Raw genomic sequence first — 23,445 nt, 5'->3', positions numbered from 1 at the left:
GTATAACATTAGGACAACAAGTTGCCAGCTTGATAATCCAAACAAAACCTACTTTACTGTCCAAGAAAATTACCAATGCAAACAACATTCTTCATTCAGACATGATCCTCAATATCTCTTGAAAAATATTCACGGATATTTTATTGTCAAGGCACAGATTTGGTGCACTCATAATTTGTGAGATAATGTAATGAATAGAATAATACACCATTTGCCAAAACATCAGTGAATGATGAACCTTGTGGTGGTGGTTGTTAGTGTTTAACGTCCCGTCGACAACGAGGTCTTTAGAGACGGAGCGTAAGCTCGGGTTAGGGAAGGATTGGGAAGGAAATCGGTCGTGCCCTTTCAAAGGAACCATCCCAGCATTTGCCTGAAACGATTTAGGGAAATCACGGAAAACCTAAATCAGGATGGCCGGAAACGGGATTGAACCGTCGTCCTCCCGAATGGGAGTCCAGGATGAACCTTGTGGCAAAAAGATTTTGTCATACTTAGGCCTTTGTTAAAATATATCATCTCTTTTTCTCTATATTGCCTGATTCATGTCTTTTTTATTTAACTGAATTATGCAGCTTTACCAAGAACATAAGACTCGTAGGTCATCCTGTTATACGTATTATCTCCAATGTCGGGGTTATCGTACTGTAACTGGACAGATGGCGCCCGCCACTGCCCAACAACTGAAGTGCCAATTGTGGTGGATCATGCCTTTCTCCAAAGGATATGAGTACGGGCAGTAACAAACATTGGAAGCAGGATAGGCCAGGCCTTCATTGATGGAGAAGAATTTTTGCCACTTCTGATCTCTTACTGTACAAGACATCTTTACATCTGCCCCACAAATTCTAGTATCCTCACAGGGTTAATTTGAACAGCTTTGAAAGAGAGGAGGGCCGGGATGAGTTAAATTTATAGCGCAATAGTTAAATTTCACAGCTTGATGGTGTAAGGACTCAACCCACTGACTTGGGTGCCAAGTGAAATTTTTTTTGCAGGTGGTGATAGATGCTGATAGGGGGAAAAATCATTATTTCTATTGGTAACTGTTCTGCATGCGTGAATTTACCAATATGCATAAACATTAAGTACTTTTACGTGCCAAGACCACTGATAAGTTACAACTGTTGGACTGTGCTGACATACAAAATGTCAAAAGTTATTAACATGAAGAAGTTGTGACTTTTCAGGAGTTGTAATAAACGTTCAGGCTGGCCAGAGATAAACATACTCTTTGCTACGAAATTCACTATGAGAGCATGGTTCACAGAAAGTTTTGTTACCATCAGGAAAGCTTGTTTTGGAACACTGCGGGGGAATCAAGATTTTGAGCCACCAAAAGCCACTGGTACTGATACTGGACCTAACAGTGAAGATTGGGCCAATCTTGTTCCTCAGGGAATCTGGGATGTCTATGGATTCACTGCTGGGGGTAAAAACAGACAGTCATGCAAAATACTTTCAAACACGTTTTCTGAAAACTGTCTTGAGCAGCTGAAAATATCTTACACCTTGTAACTAGAAATAGGCCAGGACTTAATGACAACGTCAGTATAGAAACAGGGATTAGTGATCATGATGTCATTATAGCAACTATGATTATTTAAGTTAATAAATCAGTCAAGAAGGCTAGCAGAGTGTTTTGCTAGATAGAGCAGATGAGCAGTTATTAAAATCTCACTTAGACATTGAATCTGCACACTTAGTTACAGTAAGATGGCTGTAGAGGAATTATGGGCAAAGTTTAAGCAGACTGTAAATCGAAGTCTGGAAAGTTACGTGCTTAGTAAGGGGATAAAGGGTGAAAAAGACACACCATGGTTTAATAACAAAATTTAGAAGATGCTGAGGAAGCAGAGGCTGTTCCACTCTAGGTTCAAAAGGGGATGCACAAGTGACAACATGGGAAGGTTAGTAGAGATTCATGCACCTGTGAAAAGATCTATGCACGAAGCATACAACAACTACCACTGTCACACCTTAGCAAAAGATCTGGCAGAGTCTAGAGCTTCCATTCAGTTTTGTTAATCAGTCTGGTGTGGCAGTTGAAGACAGCAAAACGAAACCCAAAGTTTTATATTTCATGTTCAAGAAATCATTTACACAGGAGAACCGTACAAAGATACCATCATTTGACCATTGGACAGACTGCCGTATGGACGACGTAGAAATAGGCATACCTGGTGTAAAGAAACAACTGAAAGATTTGAAAACAAATAAATCACCAGGTCTGGAAGGAATCCCAGTTTGAGTTTACAAAGAGTACTCTAAGGCATTGGCCCCTTACCTAGCTAGCATTTATCATGAATGTGGTGTCACCGCCAGACACCACACTTGCTAGGTGGTAGCTTAAATCGGCCGCGGTCCATTTAGTGCATGTCGGACCCGCGTGTCGCCACTGTGTGATCGCAGACTGAGTGCCACCACAAGGCAGGTCTCGAGATACGGGACAGCACTCGCCCCAGTTGTACGACGACTTTGCTAGCGACTACACTGATGAAGCCTTTCTCTCATTTGCCGAGAGACAGTTAGAATAGCCTTCAGCTAAGTCCATGGCTACGACCTAGCAAGGCGCCATTAACCGTATCTGAAGATAGTCTTATTTGTATTATCAAGAGCGATGTACCACAAGGATAGAATAAAGTTAAGTATTCGAGGAGCTGCATACTTTTCTTATTAGAATTCACTACTTATCCTGTTCCAGAATTCACGCCCGTCTGCGTTAGATAGCGTGCATTTAGGCCGCCTCTATCTACAAGGTGTTGGCACATTTACCAACACATCATTGGCGACGAGGCAACGGAACGGGTCTTGTTCTTTCTAATTGCTTACATTTGCTTGTGTCATGGCTTCGCCACAATCTCCCGATGTACTGTCCGAATTTTATCGCTTGCAGAATCAGCAGACGCATGCGTTATTGGATGCCCTTGGACAGCTCGTCCAGGGTCAACGTGCCATTCAAACCGATGCGGCAGCCGCCGCTTCACCGCTCCCGCAGCCACAACATGCAGTTGCACCGCAGTTTCGCAATTTTGATGCACAGCACGAGACCTGGACTGAATGGTCACGCCAGTTTGGATTTCATCTCACCGCCTACAGAATTCAAGGTAATGAGCGGCAGCCATTTTTGCTTTCGTGTGTAGGTGTGTCCACCTACCGTGTGATAGTGAAATTGTTTCCCCGATGCGACGTAGCAACTCTGTCATACGAAGACATTTTGTCTGCTTTAGATGCCTATTTCAAAGAAACAGTAAATGTCGTTGCAAAAAGGTATACGTTCTTTCGTACAAAACGTACGGCCGGTCAAACTAATCGGGAGTGGGTTGCAACTTTGCAAGGCCTTACTAGGGATTGTGCGTTTGAATGTGACTGTGGCCTTGCTTATTCAGATACTATGGTGCGTGATGCAATTGCACAGAACGTTTCTGATGTTCGTATACGGGAGCAGATTTTGAAACTCGTCAATCCCTCCCTTCAGCAAGTGATAGACATATTAGATAGACAAGACACACTTGACTGTGCTCAGGAATCTTTTGAAACTTCGCCAGCCGTGTGTAACATTCACCGGCCCGTCGGGCACGCTGCGCGGCCCGGTAAACTGCCCTCGCGCACGTCTGCGCAGCTGCCGCCACGCTCTAAACCAAGTGTGCCGCGCCAGCACACAAATGCAGTGACATCATGCCCGCGGTGTGCTACTAGACATTCGCGTGAAAATTGCCCGTCACGCCAAGCTATTTGCTTTTTCTGTAATAAGAAAGGACATGTTCAAAGTGTTTGCCAGAAAAAGCTCAGATCAGACACTCTTAATCATTCCAGGCCCTTTGCTTCGCGCCGGAATCAAACCAAGAATACTCAGGCTCGTGGACCTTCACCCATGGACATTCATGTAGTTTATTCCACTTCGTCCAGTGACATTGTCCCTAACAGTGACTGTGTTCGTCCCACAAAACGTGTGCGTCGACGTCGCCGGAAATCACGTCAATTAGCAAGTGATTCTGTACCAGTGTCTGTTCAAATTGCACAAAACAGTCGCTCTTGTCGTCAGCAGGACAATAAACTTTTTGTAGATTTGGACTTTAATGGCAAGGTCATACCATTCCAGCTCGATACCGGAGCTGCAGTTTCATTGCTCAATCACGACACATACAAACATCTGGGCAAACCTCCGTTGCGTGCCGCAAATGTTCAGCTCAGTACATATTCAGGACAGAAAATTCCTGTGTTAGGACAGTGCAGCCTTCTTGCAACATACAAGGGACAAACAAAACTTGTGTCATTTTACGTTCTTCGTTCTTCTACTGCAGTGAACTTGTATGGTTTAGATTTATTTCAGTTGTTTAACATGTCTATAGTAAATCAGGTCCTATCAGTGAACCAGACTGTGCCTTCAGACAGTGTTTCTCGTCTGTGTGAAGAATTTGCAGACATTTTTGCACCGGGCCTTGGTTGCGCTAAAAACTATGAAGCACATTTGGAACTGAAAGTAAACGCGCAATCGAAATTTTTCCGAGCGCACAATGTTCCCCACGCATTGCGTGATGAGGTCGCAAGAACATTAAACGATTTAGAATCACAAGGTGTGAGTGAATGTGCGCAAGGCCTCTTCTCTTTCAGCTCCGCTTCATCGCTTACGCCGTACAAGTGTTCCGTTCGTCTGGACGACAGACTGCGACCGCACTTTTCGCCAGTTGAAATCGGCGTTGCTTTCAAATACTTGCCTTACGCCATTCGATCCCCGGAAACCCCTTTTGTTGATGGTAGATGCATCGGATTTCGGGATCGGTGCTGTGCTTGCGCACAAAGTTGGCTCGCATGATCACCCTATTGCCTTTGCGTCAAAATTGCTCTCGTCTGCGCAAAGAAATTACTCACAGATAGAGAAAGAAGCTTTGGCTCTCGTGTTTGGTGTTACTAAGTTCCATGATATCTTGTATGGTCGTCACTTTACCATCATCACAGACCACAAGCCTTTGACATTGCTTTTTCATCCGAACAAGCCTGTACCTCCACGTACAGCGCAGAAATTCATTCGCTGGTCTCTTTTCCTCTCGCAGTACCGCTACGATATCTTGTATCGGTTCACTGCTAAGCACGGCAACGCTGATGCGTTGTCCCGTTTGCCTGTTGCTGAGGATAAAGCATTCGATTCTTCTGAACTTGCTTGCATGTCCATTGATTCGGAAACCGATGAAGTGGTCGAATCGTTTCCGATTGATTTTCGTCGTGTCGCTACAGCCACAGCGGCTGACCCTGTCCTTGCTACCGTTTTGCATTTTGTTGCTACGCAATGGCCTTTGTCAAAGTCTCGGATCGAGGATCCGTTGGTTCGCCGATTTTTTGCTCACAAGGAGAGACTTTTTGTTCGACGTGGTGTTCTGTTGTTGCGTTCTGATAATGATCAGTCCAGAGTCGTGGTCCCACGTTCGTTACAGTCCTCTGTTTTACGGCTTCTTCACCAAGGACATTGGGGTATAGTGCGAACGAAACAACTTGCTCGTCAGCACTGTACTTGGTTCGGAATCGATGCTGCGATTACGAATATGTGTTCTTCTTGCATGGCGTGTGCCGAACAACAATCTGCACCGCCGCGGAAAGTCTTTGCTTGGCCAAAAGCCACTTCCCCTTGGCAACGCTTGCACATTGATTTTGGTGGTCCATTCTGGAATGCTCGATGGTTCGTTCTGGTAGATGCCTTCAGTAATTTTCCCTTTGTTGTCCGGATGTCTTCCACGACGTCATCTGCCGCCATCCAAGCGTTGTCTGCTATCTTTTGCATTGAAGGTCTTCCGCAGACTATTGTTTCCGATAATGGCCCACAATTCATGTCCGCAGAATTTCAGTCATTCTGCCAGGCCAATGCTATTCACCATCTGACCTCTGCACCGTTTTCGCCTCGGTCAAATGGTGCCGCAGAACGATTGGTCCGGACTTTCAAGTCACAGATGTTGAAGTTGAAAGAGTCGCATTCTCGGGAGGACGCGTTGTTGCTCTTTTTGTCATCGTATCGCTCTCAGCCCCGAGATGGTCACTCGCCGGCTGAGTTGCTCCACGGTCGTCCTCATCGAACCTTGATGTCTTTGCTGCATCCGCCGCATCAGGTTCCTGTGCAGAGGCAGACTCCTGCTTATGCTCCAGGCGACGTTGTATTCTATCGCAACTATCGAAGTTCACGGCGTTGGCTCGCAGGGCGCATTCTTCGCTGCCTCAGCCGCGCGATGTATTTGGTTTTGGGGGCCTCTGGTGAGGTGCGTCGGCATCTCACTCAGCTGCGCCTCTGTCGTCGCACGGGATCTGCCGCACCCCGTCTGCTTTCAGCGACGGTGCCGTCCGGTCAGCACCCTGGGGACCCATCTACTGGCTCGCCTCATCCCCAGGTGTTACCGACGATGCCTTCCATTTTGCCCCATGGCGACGCGCCGCCGCAGCAGCCGCCGCCGCCGCTGCCTGTTCTCCCGCCGGCGCCGCCCGCATTCGGCGCTTCGCTGCAGCCGCCAAGCGCCTCCCTGGGTCACGCGCCGCCGATCGCTTCCTGTGACCAGCCATCCTCCGCCATGGAACTCTTGCCCGCTCCGGACCACATGGCGTCTTCGCGCGTCGGCTACCCCGACGCAATGGAGGTCGACCCTTCGGCCCCTCCTGTCTCTTTACGGGCGCATACACCGCATGTTGACGTGCACCCTGGACTAGGTTTTCAGGCGTTTCCTAGCTCCCCTCGGACCGAATGGCCGGGTGCGAGTGGCACAGCCTCGCCTGTTGTTAGACTCCCCACCTCATCGCATACGTCAACATGGGGTCCTCCCCACGGTGGGCGGAAGCCTTATAACACGACCGTTCGCCGATTTGCGGGGGAGGAATGTGGTGTCACCGCCAGACACCACACTTGCTAGGTGGTAGCTTAAATCGGCCGCGGTCCATTTAGTACATGTCGGACCCGCGTGTCGCCACTGTGTGATCGCAGACCGAGTGCCACCACAAGGCAGGTCTCGAGATACGGGATAGCACTCGCCCCAGTTGTACGACGACTTTGCTAGCGACTACACTGACGAAGCCTTTCTCTCATTCGCCAAGAGACAGTTAGAATAGCCTTCAGCTAAGTCCATGGCTACGACCTAGCAAGGCGCCATTAACCGTATCTGAAGATAGTCTTATTTGTATTATCAAGAGCGATGTACCACAAGGATAGAATAAAGTTAAGTATTCGAGGAGCTGCATACTTTTCTTATTAGAATTCACTACTTATCCTGTTCCAGAATTCACGCCCGTCTGCGTTAGATAACGTGCATTTAGGCCGCCTCTATCTACAAGGTGTTGGCACATTTACCAACACATCAATGAATCTCTCACCCAGCACAAAGTCTCAAGCGACTGGAAAAAAGTGCAGGTGACTCTAGTATACAGGAAACTAAAAGAAAGGACCCGCAGAATTACAGACCAATATACCTAACTTTTGTTTGCTGTAGAGTCCTTGAACACATTCTCAGTGCAAATATAATAAATTTTCTTGAGATTGTGAAACTTATGTTCACAAAACAGCATGGTTTTAGAAAGCATTTTCCCTCATTTGCCTTATAACCTCGCAGTAAGACTACTCATTGACAGTCTAACCAGGCAAAAAAAACTCCTTACGTAATATTCCCCGAATGTTGAGAAAAAGATCAGTGACTTCATGTTGCTGCAAACTTGTTGAGCTTTTTTTTGGCCTTGGAGAAGATGGTGTTTTCCATTGTGATGATTACTGTTTCGCTTCAGGATCATAACTGTAGATCAAAGATTGATCACCTGTTATGACTCTGGATAAGAATTTTGGACACTCTTTAATTCTTCGTTGCAGCTCAGTGCATGTCTGAATTCTTGAGGATTCGATGGTCAAAGCTGACAAGGTGTAGGGCAAACTTCACTGCAATTCATCTCATGTTCAGTTCATCAGCTAGAATTTGCTAACATGTATCATGTGATAGCCTAAATCTGTTACAAACATTGTGAATTGCCTGCCTTTGGTCTTCATGAACCATGTCATGCACTTTCATTATCATTTCTAGTATTGAGCATGTCAATGGTTGGGCAGAATATCTTCCACAGATTCTCGGCCTTCCTCGAAGCACTTGAACCACTCAAATGTTCTTGCTTGACTCTGTACACTATTACCAAATGTCTCTGTCAGCATGTGGAGGGTTTCAGATGCAGTTTTCTTCAACTTGAAAATGAGTTTGATGCAAATCCATTGCTGTATGATGCAAATCCATTGCCCCTTCACATTATTCATTTCACTATTCACGAAAGCGCTAAAACACATCCTGACACACACCACTACAACTCACAACTGCAGCAAAGATGCACAACTTTGTGCTACAATAGCTAAGACGTGTATTGTGAGACATATAGTGGTAGAAAGTTGTGTTAGTACTGGTCTGACCGGTACACTGAAATTCTAAGATATTTTGGGTCACGTCTCGTACATCAAATAATAGAGCAAATCAAACATTTTTTTCCTTCCAGTGAGGCCACAAAGCATCTTGCTACAAAATAAAGTTCTGCAGTTCAGCTTCTTGCAATTGAGGTAAGTGCTATAGTTTAAGCGCATCAAGATAACAAACCCCTGTTAAGTTTCTTTACTGAAAAAGGAAGGCTCACAAACTTTCCACTGGGATATGGGACAAAAAGAAAAAAATCTGTTTCAGGGAGCCTTGTTGCAACTGTACCATCTCATGGGGATTTGCTGACTCCCAGATGTGCACATTATGTGTATTCACAATGTCGATTCATTGCTGAAGATGACACAATCCAGAAAATCTTCATCATCATACAGCAACATTTTATCTGCAAAGTTGGCACATAAACTATAGTCTGTAGGTTTTAGAGCTTTAATAACTGCAAACATTAAGGACATAGTTGTAAATATCTTCTTAGAAGTCTCCACACAGATATTACCGAAACTGCTAATTCACAACCAGCCTTCCGAACTGATTTCTTGGGGTTAAGCATGAAAGACTCTTTCACTCGTTCAATACATTCTTTAGTCACTCTTGGTTGTCCCATGTTCTTCCTTTGCAAAAACAGCCACAGTCTTCAAACTGCTGAGACCATCAACAGATTTACTAATGCTTGGAGTCTTACTGTGGAACGTAATGCAAAACGCAAAATGCACTGTAACAACACATTCAATCCTTATATTCTGTAAAACACAAAAAGCATTCTGTTCACTAGTTTCCATCTTTGCTACTATCACCTTCCAATGGGAGACGCAGGAAACATTGCATGCATATGCACACAGGTATACAAACAAAACTGTTTGAGTTGCTCTTCCATTAGAAGTGTTATTTGTAATTGTAACTTGAATGTAATAAATGCTACAAAGCCTTAAAATTCCAATGTTCATTTTGAAATACCTGGTAAGTAGAAAGTAAAATACCCAACACACAAGTGTATAAAGACAACAAAAGCAAGAGGGGAACAAAATCAGAAAAGGGTGCGAAACAGATGAGCAGCCGCGAATAGTTACGAGACAAAATCAGAGAAGAAACTACTTAATGGATTTATTTAATCTTTGGTCCAGAACATACAAAAATATTTATGCAGTTCTCACTGGTTTACATACATTTTGCAAGTCATCTACATACTTTTTAATGTCTTTAAAGCTCTTTTATGCTTGTCTTGCACCCAATCACCATTCCTCAAATTGATATTTCTACTATAAGATCATGTTACTCCTAATAGTACAAAACAAAGGGGGATGGAATTATGACTCTAGCATTTATTTGAAAATTGAAAAATGTCTTTTGCATGCACGGTAGCCATGCAAGCAGGGACTTGGAAGAATTATAAAACAAATTAACACCTGGTAGAGAATTAGTTTATTGGAGACAGACTACAACCTCAGATTAGACAAGGATGGGGAGGAAATGAGTTGCAGTCTTTTTAAAGGAAACAGGATAGTCTTTGACATGAAAGAAAAATGACAGAAGATGCAAATTTGGGTGACAGGGTGGGACTGCTCCTCCTGGGGAGATACTATAGTTTGTTATGAATACAAGCAGCAGATTGCCTGCAGATCAGTTACAAAATCCTTCAACATGATGATGCGAAACTAGCATACATTCAATCAGGTAGATAATGAAGTCAAGTTCTGGTGCTGAGAGACCAATAGTTGAAACAGTTAAGCACGCTCTCATACTCTGATATGCCAGTAAAAACAGTTGTCCTAATTTGAATGCCAGCACTCTCATTATGTGTGTATACTTCTTTCGGAGCAGGTATTACACTGGGGTCAACTCCATGAGTATGAACTATTATTGTATTTTAAGCTCTTAACATTGATAACTACAACTAAAGCAACAAAGTTTAACTCACTTCTGCATCTTCATCATTTTCACTATCTTTTGCCTCATCTTCTTCTTCATCATCCCCTTCAGCTAGCCTCATTTCTTCACGCATGTGAGCTGCTGATTCCGAAACAACAGCACGCGGATGACTCGGAGGCAACCATGACACCAAATCATTTTCACTCTCCCAGTAGTAATGTCGTCCTCTGTATTCATAAAAACACACATACCATTCACTATAAGATTATATCAATAAATACTAATAAAATCACAAGTTACAGTTGACACCACACAGAAATGTGCTGCGAGTGACTTATGGTTTTAAAAGTGCACACAAGATCTATGGAGAAATGCAACAACTGTTGGACAGTTATAGCTGATTATCTTTCAAAGTTAAAAACCTTTTATTTCACATTAAAGAAAGAAGTATGAAATTACATAGTATTCTACTGGGACGGACTGTAGTATTATTTTGAGTTAAGCGATTTTTTTGTTTCAGCTGTTTTCGTGTTAAATCTTTTTTTCGATATACAGCTTGACTCTTTGTACACAATCCATAAGTGTGACCTCTGAAAAGTTGAAACAGGCCGTCGGGGAACGTTCCTTATCATGAGCACAAGTTTTACGCTGGCACAAATCATTTTTGGAAGGCAGGGAAGACAATGAAGATGAATCTTGCTCAGGAACACATTCAACAATGTTGATTTGCTTCCTTGGCAGTAGGGGTATCACATATAAAGAATTCGCACCTCCAAGACAAACTGTCAACCAAACATTTCACAAAGATGTCCTTGAAAGGGTGAATCGAGTGAGTCCAGACATTGCAGACAAGTAAATGCTGCATCATGACAACATCCTGTGCCACAAGGTCACTTCTATCATGGACTTTTGGACCTCAGAAAGCAAGCCTGTTGTTCCGCAGCCAACCTATTCACCTTACCTGAGTCCTTGTGACTTTTTTATTTTCCCAAAATTGAAAGATGTCTGAAAAGGACATCATTTTTGGACTCAGGAGAACATTCAAGAGAATGTGACCGACATGTTAAAGTCCCAACCAGTTGAAGCCTTTCAGCGTTGCTACTAAGGCTACTACTAAGGCTGAGAACAACTACTCTGCCATTGTATAGCTGCCAATGGGAACTACTTTAATTGGGACAATACTGTTGTTTGGAAAAAAAAATCTAACTTCAGTGGATGGAAAATCAGTCCACTTTTCTCAAACACCTCATAATTCTGCCAGAGACAGTAAAGGACCTGGAAGAGCAATCGAACAGACTGGATAGTTTCTTGAAAAGAGGTTATAAGATCAGATTCAACCAAATTACAATAAGAGTAACGGAATGTGGTAGAACTCAAGCAGACGATAACTGACAAATGAGATTAGGAAATTAGATGCTAAAAGTAGCAGATGATTCTTGCTACTTGGGCACCAAAATAACATTTGATATCAGAAGTAGTATGTAAAGCTGTCATCACTCTGAAGATTGTTTTGAACACCACAGTGCCTTGATGGGCATGGTCTTTTTGGAGGTGGTATGCCATTGCCTTCCTCTGAACTTTGTTCAAACTTACCCAGACAGTTACGGGGGTCTACAATTTAATGTGGATTCCAAATCTCAGGGCAGCTTGGCATTTTTCACATCAACAGACATTGCTAGAGGTGAAATAAGAGATTAGTGACAGATGAAAACCGTACGACTTACGGGGGATAGAACTTGAGACCTTTGAAAGTGTAATCTGCCATTTCACCACTCACCTACTGAGGTACTGATATAAAATGCAGGCTGGCAATATGAAGAAAAGCATTTCTGAAAAAGAGAAATTTTTTAACATCTAATATAAATTTACATGTTAGTAAATCTTTTTCTGAAAGTATTTGTCTGGAGAGTAGTGTTGTACGGAAATGAAAGATGGATGAGAAGCAGTTCAGGCAAGAAGAAAATAGAAGCTTTTGGGGGCAAAAAGAAATTTATGGCATAACATATCTAAAAGAAGAGACTGGCTGATAGGACACATTCTGAGGCATCAAGGAATATTTAATTTGGTATAGGGGGGAAGTGTTGTGGGAAAAAATTCTAGAGGGAGACCAATGGATGAATATAGCAAGCAGCTCCAAATTGGATGTAGGTTGCAGTAATTATTCAGAGATGAAGAGTCTTGCACAGAATAAACTGGCAGGAACAGATGCATCAAACCAGTCTTTGGACTGAAGCCTGTAACAATCACTTACAAAATAAAACAGGGGTAGTAATTTCATCAAACATGGATGCTACATTTTGAGCTCCCGTGCACGTTGCCCATCACTACTCTTTCTCTGGGCTTGAACACTAAGGGTGGTGAGCACCAACCGGGGTTAAGTGAAACTAAAGTAATAAGTTATTAGGTGAGAAGGAAATTGGTGACTTCGAATCGATAGTACTGCACTAAAGGAGTAAATTACTCCAGGAGTAAATTTTTCATTTACTTCCGAAGTAAATTTGTTTACTCCATTACTGGTTAAGAGCACAAGTGAAGAGTACACTACTATGTTAGTAAATTAAGGAGGAAATAAGGCCAAAATTTACTCCTAGACAGTAGTAGGAGAGCAAGGTGTGATCTCTGAGTTCTGTGTTTTAAGTGTTGAATTCTATGCACTACCTGGATTACGAAGAACATATGGAGATGGAGGAAAAGGTGAACATCCCACAAATGACAGTTGTAATGGAGAGAAGAGACCTATTTTTGATGTATATTGACAGTGATTTCAAAGAGAGGTTTGGGTTGCGTAAGGAATATTTTGAGTTGCCGCTTGGTATGCTGGAGCCGTTACTGCAGGAACCGTGTTTTTATCTGTAACTTCTTAGTTGTAATGGAGAGAAGAGACCTATTTTTGATGTATATTGACAGTGATTTCAAAGAGAGGTTTGGGTTGCGTAAGGAATATTTTGAGTTGCCGCTTGGTATGCTGGAGCTGTTACTGCAGGAACCGTGTTTTTATCTGTAACTTCTTTGTGGACTGCAAATTTTTTAGCACAAGTACTTTTAAAAATGTAGCATTGGATCTCATTAATATCCATCGTACTACTGCTGGAAGAGCTTTTAACAGCGTGATAAACAGTTTAGTTGCCTTAAAGCCAATGTGTGTGTCCACGCCATAGAGCCACGGAAAGTGTATCATAAAACAAAAGAGAATTCTATCAAACTGGTGAGTTTCCAAATGTCATAGGGGCCATAGACTGTGTACATATACCCACACTTTGTCCTTCTGGAGTGCAAGCAGAAACATACAGAAATCGCAAGAATTTCTTTTCTATCAATACACAAACCATCTGTGATACCAATATGAAGATTTTGAATGTGGCAAGCCATTGGCCGGGTTCCATGCAAGATGCACGCATTTGGGACAATAGTAGAGTTGCTGCAGAATTTGAAAATGGACAATATGATGGGTTGCTTGTTGGAGATAGTGGATATGCTCTCTCCAAACATCTTATGATGCCAGTGTTCTGAGCCCACACAGGAGTTGAATGGCGCTACAATAGAGCCCGTGTTGCTACCAGATGAGTAATGGAGTGAGTATTCAGTGTTTGGAAGAAATGTTTCCAAATTCTCACTTAAAACAATGCGACTTAAACCAAACAAGTGTGCCAATGTTATTGTGGCTGCTGCAGTTCTACACAACTTTGGAATAGAAGTTAGAGATGTGTTTCACCCCGATGCTGTGGAGGTGAATGACAATGAACAATATGCACATCAGCCAGAAGCAGATGCTGGAGGCCAAGCCGTCAGAAGGTCTATTGTACTTAATTAAAATTGTATCTAGTTTGCTAGTAAAATTAGAAGTTAGTGTAAAGACTTTTCCTTCGTAAATGAATAAATAAGCCACTGGATTGTCACTAATGCAGTGAAAAGTGACTCATTTTATCCATGTGTAATTTTATAGTTATGTTCTTTTTCTTTCTTTCTTTCTTTTTTTGCATTAGGGTATTAACATTCTCATTTTATTTCTTAATTGGGTATACAAAGTCATACAATGTTTCGATTATTTCTGAAGGAAAAAAAAAAAAAAAACCTTACTTTATAATATTGCAAATTCAGATAAATATTAAAATGTAATATTAACAAAAATTGGTACCGACGCTGGATGCTGAAATGAAACACAAATATTATGCCATACAAGAAACAAGAACATATTAACCATTTGAAAAAATTTCAAAGAAGTAAAAGATGTTTTATACATATGAATATTTTCTTATTCATTCACAAAATCCCAAATTTCTCGAGCACATTGAATGAAGAACTGGAACCTGAAGTTTGCTCCATTACATTCTTGAACTTATACATAGTTTCCATTTTAAGGTTATGCTCTTCTTCCATGATTTCTCTTTGTCTTTCTATCCTCCCGAGTCCCCGAGTATAGTATACTATACTCTGCATCCTGAAACTTCAAAAATTCCCATTAGACAGCAGCACATTCCTGGGTGGCTGCTACTGGGTTTAGGATGTCCTGACATCTGAGGCCAATCACTGTGACTATGTAGAAAGCTGTTCCACATGTTTACATTGTATTTGTAGTGGTCCGAAACCAAAATGGCGGGTGCACACACGCCGATCTGGTGAATTTCAAAGTAAGCACACAGTAAATTTCATTTCACAAGGCTGAAAAAATTATGTTGCCTTTATTAATGTCTGAACACTGTCTCAGTTAAGAATAATAAGTATACAATTAACCGCAACAGGGAGGTCATAACAATGAAGTATAGTGTACTATACTTCAGGCTTCAATGTAGTAACATTCTAACTACTACTACATGCTCTCTGTCTCTCTCACAGATGAACATACTTAATACAAGACTCATATGTTCAAGAAATTAACATTTCCAATTTGTAATTAATGTGTAAATAACATGTTTTCAAAATTAGATGATGAGGAAGTGGTGGAATACTTATGCTACAGAAGTTATAAACAACAGGGAAACCTGGAGGCGAAGAAATTTCATGACACCAAATCTTCCAAATTTATAACCTTGTCAACAGATCAGCTCTCAAGGATGGACATGTCTTGATTATTTTCTACAGTATGTAGATTTCTCTCTGTTTACACTCATTTCAGAGAAAACAAATCAGACATTTACTTTGCTGTATGATAAATCTCTTGGAACAACTGCAGAAGAGATCATGAGTTGGTTTGCTGTAACTATGGCGATGGCCTGCTTACAGTATCCTAATAGTAAGTATGTATTGGCAAAAACAATGGGAGATATCTAATATAACAGAGGGTATGACTAGCGATAGGTATTTTCAGTTCAGGAATTCCCTAAAAGTGGTATTTGGCTATGACATACCTGAAAATGAGAGACAAAGATCAATTGTAGAAAGTGCATCCATTCCTGGGAAAGGTCAGATGAGGCTGTTTTCTACAACCCAGATCTCTCCACATTGCTGTCGATGAAACAGTGGTTCCATTTCAAGGCCACTGTGGTTTCAAACAGTATGTAAGAGGAAAACCAAATCTACTTGGCATTAAAGTGTTTGTTTTGGCCAATCCCAATGGAACAATATGTGATTTTGTCTGTTACCAATGCAAAACATCATATCCTCAAGGGTTGCTTGTACATGGCATTTGTACTGTTACCATGACAGATTTTTTACGTCTATGAAATTAGCTGGTTTGCTGCTTGAGAAAGGCCTTGGGTCTACAGGGACCATTATGAATAACCGAATTCCCAAGCAGATCCGGCTAAAGTCAGATAAGGATCTTCAGAAAGAAGGACGAGGCTCATGTGACATGCTGGTCAGAAGTGATCAAAAGTTGGCAGTTACAAAATGGACGGGCAACAAAAGTGTTGTGAAGCTTTCCACTGTACAAGGTATTGAAACTAGTGAGACATGCCAGAGGTGATCCAAGAAAGAGAGCAAATATTTACATATTGAGAAACCCAGTGTAATTAAAAATTATAATCAGAACATGGGTGGTGTGGATATGGCAGATAGACTCAATTCCTACTGCCCAGTGTGTGCAAGGACCAAGAAATGGACACTAAGAACAATAAGCCATTTCACAGATGTTGCAGTTTGTAATTCTTGGCTTCAGTACAAAGAGGAACAGAAGAAATCCGACACTCCAGCAAAGGAGATTTTACAACTGAGAGCTTTTAAGATGATGCTTGCACAACAGCTTCTGAATCGAAACAAAACAGTAGGTAATCAAGAGCAACAAGAGCATCATGATGACAATGCAAGAAAAGAAGAACCTGAGACTAGTGCCCCAAAAAGAAGGAAACCAATAACACTGCCACCTCCAGAAACCCGAAAGCAAACAGAGCACATGCCTGAGGTAACTGGACCAAAAATATTTCAAAACTGTCGTAGAGAGAATTTTAAAAAGCTTTGTAGAACAAAATGTGTAACTTGCAAAGTGTTTTTATGCTTAAATGCACAGCGAAACTGCTTTGCTGCATTTCATAACCGTTGATACGTATATTTGTGGAACTTGTACTTTGTAATTTACCACCGAAATAATGTAATAAAAACTGCTACATTCCTTCTAGATGGTGTAAACATTATTTTCCCCTGTTATAAATGAAAACTATCACTAACAACATCCTTAATCTACATATTACAATTTATGAATAGCTTTGATTATCCTGAGACCTGAAGTATAGTGTACCATACTTGTATTTATGCCCAAATGACCAAAGTAGAATTTTTTTACGATTTTTCTCAAATTCAGTGATTTTTTCCCCACGTTTCACATATGTCGTTTTTAAAATATTAAAAAAAAAAAATCTCAAGACTCAGGAGGCTACTAATAAAATTTTTGCATTGTTTTCCTCTCATATTTCATGCATTTTTAAAGAATGAAGCTCGTCTGCTTTTTTCAACAACTCTCGGTTTTTCACTACAATCGTATCTTCTCTACCTCTTTTGCTGCATGCATCTTCTGATAAGCTCCCACCAGAGAATGCAGGCCGAGATTCATGGGATAAAGTTCCACCTTTAGCAGTTTCATTGCTACCTTCAGAGCAGTTATCATCATTAAAGTTGCTTGAAAGTATCGCATTATCTTCAGATGTGTCACTGTTGTTAACTCCAGCTATCCCCTTGAAAACTTGTGGGATCATGTCTCAACAACCATTTGGCTTATATCGTCGATCTTCATCTCACTTACTCCATGGCCAGTTTGAAATTGTTTTTGGTTACATTTAGCTTTCATTCTCTTTGCTTTCACTTTCACGTCCTTCTAAATTACTTTAAGCTGTTCTTGTGATCTTTGTGTAAGAGCTTCTGCGTTGTATTCAGCCTGTATTTTTTCCCCTGCATCCTTTTTCCTTTTTAGCATGTTGACATCGTGTTTTTTAGATTCAATTGCAGTTATGTACTTTTTCATAATTTCAGCAAACTGCTCTTTTTCATTTTCTGGTATGTTTCTTGAATGTTTCTTGGCTACCTCCAAGTTGCTGCTAGATCTCAAACTGGCATTTAAATTAATAGGTGTCACCAACCGACAATGGACATTGGTAGCTGTAGATGGCATGGTTAACAATGTATTCATCCATTAATAGCACATTTCTTTTTCATAGTACACAGGTCTTATCAATAATTTGTGTAATAGCATTTAGATTTTCAAATTTTAATAATTCAATTTAATAATCCTTTCTAGATTCTAAAATTATAGTGATGAACATAAATTATGCAAACGGTGATGCAATGTCTGCCAACAATCAATATTTTCCTGGAAGGAACCTAATGCACTTGCCAGCAGTGTGCAGAAATTGAGCTCTCCAGCAGTTACTAAAAAAGTATATTATTACAGAAATAATTTACTAAAGCAGTCCAGACTAAAGATGTAAGAGTTGCAACAAGAGTAATTTATACGAGTTAGGTGCTCACCACCCTAAGTACTCATGACTGCTCACACTTTATGGAGAACTGCTGAAGCAGTGTATGTAAACTTCCCTGTAAACCATCAACCTTATTTCTCAATTTTGTGTTACCTGCCGAGGAGTTTTACAAACAATATACAAGTTTAAAATCTGAGTTTGTCAAACCTGGCATCACTTACAAGGGGAGGCCGCCAATTGTGAAATACAGATTCGATTCATTCTGCACATACTAAAAGCTCATGGCCAGAGGTGTAATGTGGCAAAGCACCAAGATGCACTTCTCAGCCGTTGCCGAGAAAATCGACAGTTAAAAGAAACCGTTGCAGTGAAATACTCTCTACGATTAATAATTTTTTAAAGCGTCGTGGCGCAGCGGTAAGTGCTCGGGTTCGTAATCCAAAGGTCGGCGGATCGAATCTCGTGCTATGCAACCTTTTTTTTTTTATTATTTGTTTTTTGTAATTCAAATAAATATATATAAAAAAAACAAAGATGATGTGACTTACCAAACGTAAGCGCTGGCACGTCGATAGACACACAAACAAACACAAACATACACACAAAATTCAAGCTTTCGCAACAAACTGTTGCCTCATCAGGAAAGAGGGAAGGAGAAGGAAAGACAAAAGGAAGTGGGTTTTAAGGGAGAGGGTAAGGAGTCATTCAAATCCCGGGAGCGGAAAGACTTACCTTAGGGGGAAAAAAGGACGGGTATACACTCGCACACACACACACATATCCATCCACACATATACAGACACAAGCAGACAATATTTAAAAAAAAAAAAAAAAAATCACTCTTTGTCTTTAAATATGTCTGCTTGTGTCTGTATATGTGTGGATGGATATGTGTGTGTGTGCGCGCGAGTGTATACCCGTCCTTTTTTCCCCCTAAGGTAAGTCTTTCCGCTCCCGGGATTGGAATGACTCCTTACCCTCTCCCTTAAAACCCACTTCCTTTTGTCTTTCCCTCTCCTTCCCTCTTTCCTGATGAGGCAACAGTTTGTTGCGAAAGCTTGAATTTTGTGTGTATGTTTGTGTTTGTTTGTGTGTCTATCGATGTGCCAGCGCTTTCATTTGGTAAGTCACATCATCTTTGTTTTTAGATATATTTTTCCCATGTGGAATGTTTCCCTCTCGGCAATCAGTTGCAACAGTTATGCATATAATAAGTTGCTTAAAGTCATTTGTCGTGGAAAAATAATACTTGAAATAAAACAATATCACAAATTTCGACGATGTTATAAGTAGCGCTAGGGACCGCACCTACCTTCTTTCAAAGTTAGCAGGCAACTACGCTGTTATGCAGCGGCTCGTTTCGGCCCATTCAACATCTGTCCTTCAAGTGTAACGAGCGAGTAATGGAGTTTATATTTCATACCTGCCACAGCAAATTTGTGTTCGTGGGGCCCCTATTCTAATTCGAACGTTTGACTTACTCTACACGTATTCGTTTCGGAATATCATTTCCACGTCTTCCGTTAACTATACGTGGTAAACATTATGAAGACAATTAATAACATTTGTGAAATACAACTTTGTATGCGGAAAACACAATTATGTTCGAAGTTGCCAGTTTTTCCATAACAAACGATTTTCAACAACTTATTATATGCATAATTGTGGCAACTGATTGCCGGGAATTTAAAAAAAAAGGTTGCATGGCGCGAGATTCAATCCGGCAACCTTCGCATTACGAACCCGAGCGCTTACCGCTGCGCCACGAGGCTGCGCAAAATTATTAATCGTAGAGAGTATTTCCCCGCAACGGTTTCTTTTAACTGTCGATTTTCTCGGCAACGGCTGAGAAGTGCATCTTGGTGCTTTGCCACATTACACCTCTGGCCGTGAGCTTTTATTATGCGCAGTATGAATCGAATCTGAATTTCACAATTGGCAGCCTCCCCTTGTTAGTGGATAATTATTTATTGCTGTGCTTTTGCTTAATATATATAAATGAAAATACCGATCAATGCAGATGATAGATCCTGGCTCAAGGGGTGGTTTAAAATCTGTGAATGGATAAAGAAATTTTAATGACTTTTTGGAATTATTTCACCCTCATGTTGAATAAATAGACACAGTTATACAGAAACCTATTTCTATTCTGTGACATACCACTCAGCACACATCTGTAGGAGGATTTTCTTGCTCTCCCTTTTTTAAGATGTGCATAGAATATTAATTTTTCACCTTATCAACTGATTTAAAATTAAAAAAAAAATTAACTTTATGTTGCAGCAAGGACCACCTGGCTCATATATTTTTAACTTATTATCTAACTGTGGACATTGTGAGATAAAATAACTGATGACATATGACAAACTTGTAGAAAGAGGACCTTTTAAAGTGATTGGTGTTAAGAAAGGTAGTCTCCATCAAAATACGAAACAAAATTCTCTAATGGTGAAGAAATTCACAGAAATTTATTCTGATATGGGAAAAACTTTTCAATGCTGCAGCTACCTCACTTGTAGGTATATCATGATTTTCATACTGGAAAAATATGTCCAGATTTCTAGTCCAACAGAGAAAAATTCCCAAGTGTTACACATGCATACCAATTACTAGTTACAGTGGTGTTCATGCCAAGGCAAAAAGCTTGATAAAGAAAATCAGAAACTCATTCAGCCTGAGACTGAACACTGGGATGAGATATTAGAAAGGTTGTTTTGCATAACTCAGTTCCTGGGGACACAGTGGTTGGTGTTTCGAGAAACATGAGACACACTCTTACAAGAAAATAGTGGGAATTTTTTGAAACTAATAGAACATATGAACACGTCTGATGTGTTGAAAGAGTATTTGCAAAGAGTAAGTTAACAATAGGTATACAAGATTACAATTCAAATTAACTTAAAAAAGTGACATACTACTCAGTTGTATAAAACATTCTTGAACATCTTTCCACATCAATTCGGAATAAAACCTCAAGCTATCGACAATAACCTCCATCATCTTCCAACCTCAAGCTATCGACAATAACCTCCATCATCTTCACCAGGAGCAACTGACTGTCCAAACTGCTGCTGACTGGCCTGTTATAGCCCATGCACACCTTCTGATCCATCGGCAATTATGTAATGGTGTTGCTGATGGTGTCAGCATCTACACTGGTGGTGCCACCGCTCCTTTAGTAGTGCAAACATTGTGACGAATATCTTTGCCTCTTCTCTGATCGAGAGCTTCCTTTCATGCACCACTAAGATTACATCCACTGTCTCAGTTGAATTTCTCCTTGTACATTCTAATTTCAACAGTCTCTTTAATGACAGAATACTGGTATCTAGCAGCCTGAAACAGAACTTTTGTTTTGTCAAACAGTGTCTTGTGTTAGTCTGTGACACTGTGCTCAGCAACTTCGGATTCCTCCAGTTCTAGAATTTTAATATGCCATCGATTTTCTGCAAAGCAGTTGGAAATTGAGCATTCACATGATAAGCCACCAACTGTATTTCTTCCTGAAACCTCCTGCCAGATTAAAACTGTGTGCTGGACCGAGACTTGAACTCGGGACCTTCGCCTTTCGTGGGCAAGTGCTCTACTGCAGAAGAGTTTCTGTCAAGTTTGGAAGGTAGGAGATGAGATATTGGCAAAAACGAAGGTGTGAGGATGGGTCGCGAGTTATGCTTGGGTAGCTCATTTGGTACAGTACTGCCAGGAAGTTTCATATCAGCGCACACTCCGATGCAGAGTGAAAATCTCATTCTGTATTTCATCCTTTCTGCAGCACTACATCCAGCAGAGTCCTGAGAAGACAAAGTATAAGACCTACTTTCTAACATCCTAAGAGTATAAAGGAGGTGCTAAGCCCCATTAAGGAAAGTCTCAGCCTGAGTGTGGCTGTCAGTTCGTCCACACTATTTCTGACTGCTTTGCAAAACATCCACAGCATATTAAAATTTGAGAACTGGACAAATCTGCAGTTGTCGAGCACCGGCCTCACAAACTAACACAAAATACTATTTGTCAAAACAAAAGTTCTGTCCCAGGCTCCTAGATACGGGGATTCTGTAAAAAAAAATGTATGTAGAAAATTAGAATGTGCGGGAAGCACTTCAACTGTGACAGTGGACATAATCTTAGCAGTGACAGAAGGGAGGTCTCAATGTGGAAAAGATATTCCTCACAATGTTTACATTGCTACAGGAGTGGTGGCACCACCACTGCAGATGTGAATACCATCAGCAAAAGCATTACATAACTACTGACAAATCAGAAGCTGTGTAAGGGCTATAAAAGACAGCAGTTTTGACAGTCAGCTGCTATTGCTCCTGACGAAGACAATGGAGTTTATCATCGAAAGCTCACGGTTTTACCTTGGACTGACGCAGCAAGAAGACCAAGAATGTTTTACACAACAGTGCTGTCGAGAAAAGACTTTGTTCTCATAGCTACTCAGTTAATTGAGACTGTAGTCCTGATACGAGTCACAAATAACAACTCACAATGATCATTCATTTTATTCAGACACGGCTTGGTGAAGAAATAATTATCAAAGTACATTTCCTTGGATTTATTCCAGTTACGCATACTACTGACGAATGTACAACTAATGTTCTCTTTAAAAAGTTGGTAAGAAGGCATGCTATTTTGAAAAATATGCAAGGCTAGGGATATGGTAATGGTTTGAAAATAAAAGGGATAAATATAGGAGTTCAGAAAAGAGACCTACTTAAACCTTAAAGCATGTTTTGTTCCAAGTGGGGTTCACTAATTAAATATTATCGTAAACAATGCAGGGCTATCATGTCCTGTTGCTGTCAAATTCTCTAGAACAGTTCAAGAAGTTTTTTCACTTTATTTTCTACAGCTACCTATCAGTGGGGCATTTTGAAGCAGCATATGTCTAATTAGACTGTAAAACCTTTCAGTTGTACCTATTGCAAAAGCCAAATAGATTCCTAGGAGCCTCACAGCTACTACATTAAACATGTGTATGATGTTGTTTATGAAGTCAGCGAAGATTCCAAAGTAGAAGTTTTTGAAATAAATAGTGGCACTGCTATTGCAAAAATGCTACAATAATTCAGATGCCTCTGTTGTAGAGAGGTCTGGTAAAGAATTACGTTTAGGATCAATCATATCAACATAGCTCTCAAAAGAGTTAAAGTAAAAACCTACACAGTGCTGAGGATATAGTTGAAAGTGTTTGCAACATTTTTTTAAGAAGATGAGATCAGACAAGAGCATTAATAGTGTGATAACAGATGCAAAAGTACTTGGGGAAAAACTTGGATCTTATTCAGATTAAAAAAAAA

The 23,445-nt window shown here is 40.8% G+C and overlaps 1 protein-coding gene across 5 annotated transcripts in view; it reads right to left on the bottom strand.

The window, feature by feature from the left end:
• The window catches only part of LOC124606993 (polyglutamine-binding protein 1), a 97,549-nt gene that overhangs the window by 11,044 nt on the left and 63,060 nt on the right, over window positions 1-23,445 (bottom strand). For all 5 annotated transcript variants that reach the window (XM_047139136.1, XM_047139138.1, XM_047139137.1 and 2 more), the window contains exon 5: window positions 10,348-10,525. In XM_047139136.1, the coding sequence (XP_046995092.1) occupies window positions 10,348-10,525 (178 nt within the window). The remainder of the gene's footprint in view (window positions 1-10,347; window positions 10,526-23,445) is intronic.

This window comes from Schistocerca americana, chromosome 3 (genome assembly GCF_021461395.2).
Source record: "Schistocerca americana isolate TAMUIC-IGC-003095 chromosome 3, iqSchAmer2.1, whole genome shotgun sequence".
Classification (NCBI taxonomy): Eukaryota; Metazoa; Arthropoda; class Insecta; order Orthoptera; family Acrididae; genus Schistocerca; species Schistocerca americana.
The sequence above is the reverse complement of the archived record's forward strand: the minus strand, read 5'-3'. Positions and strand labels throughout refer to the sequence as shown.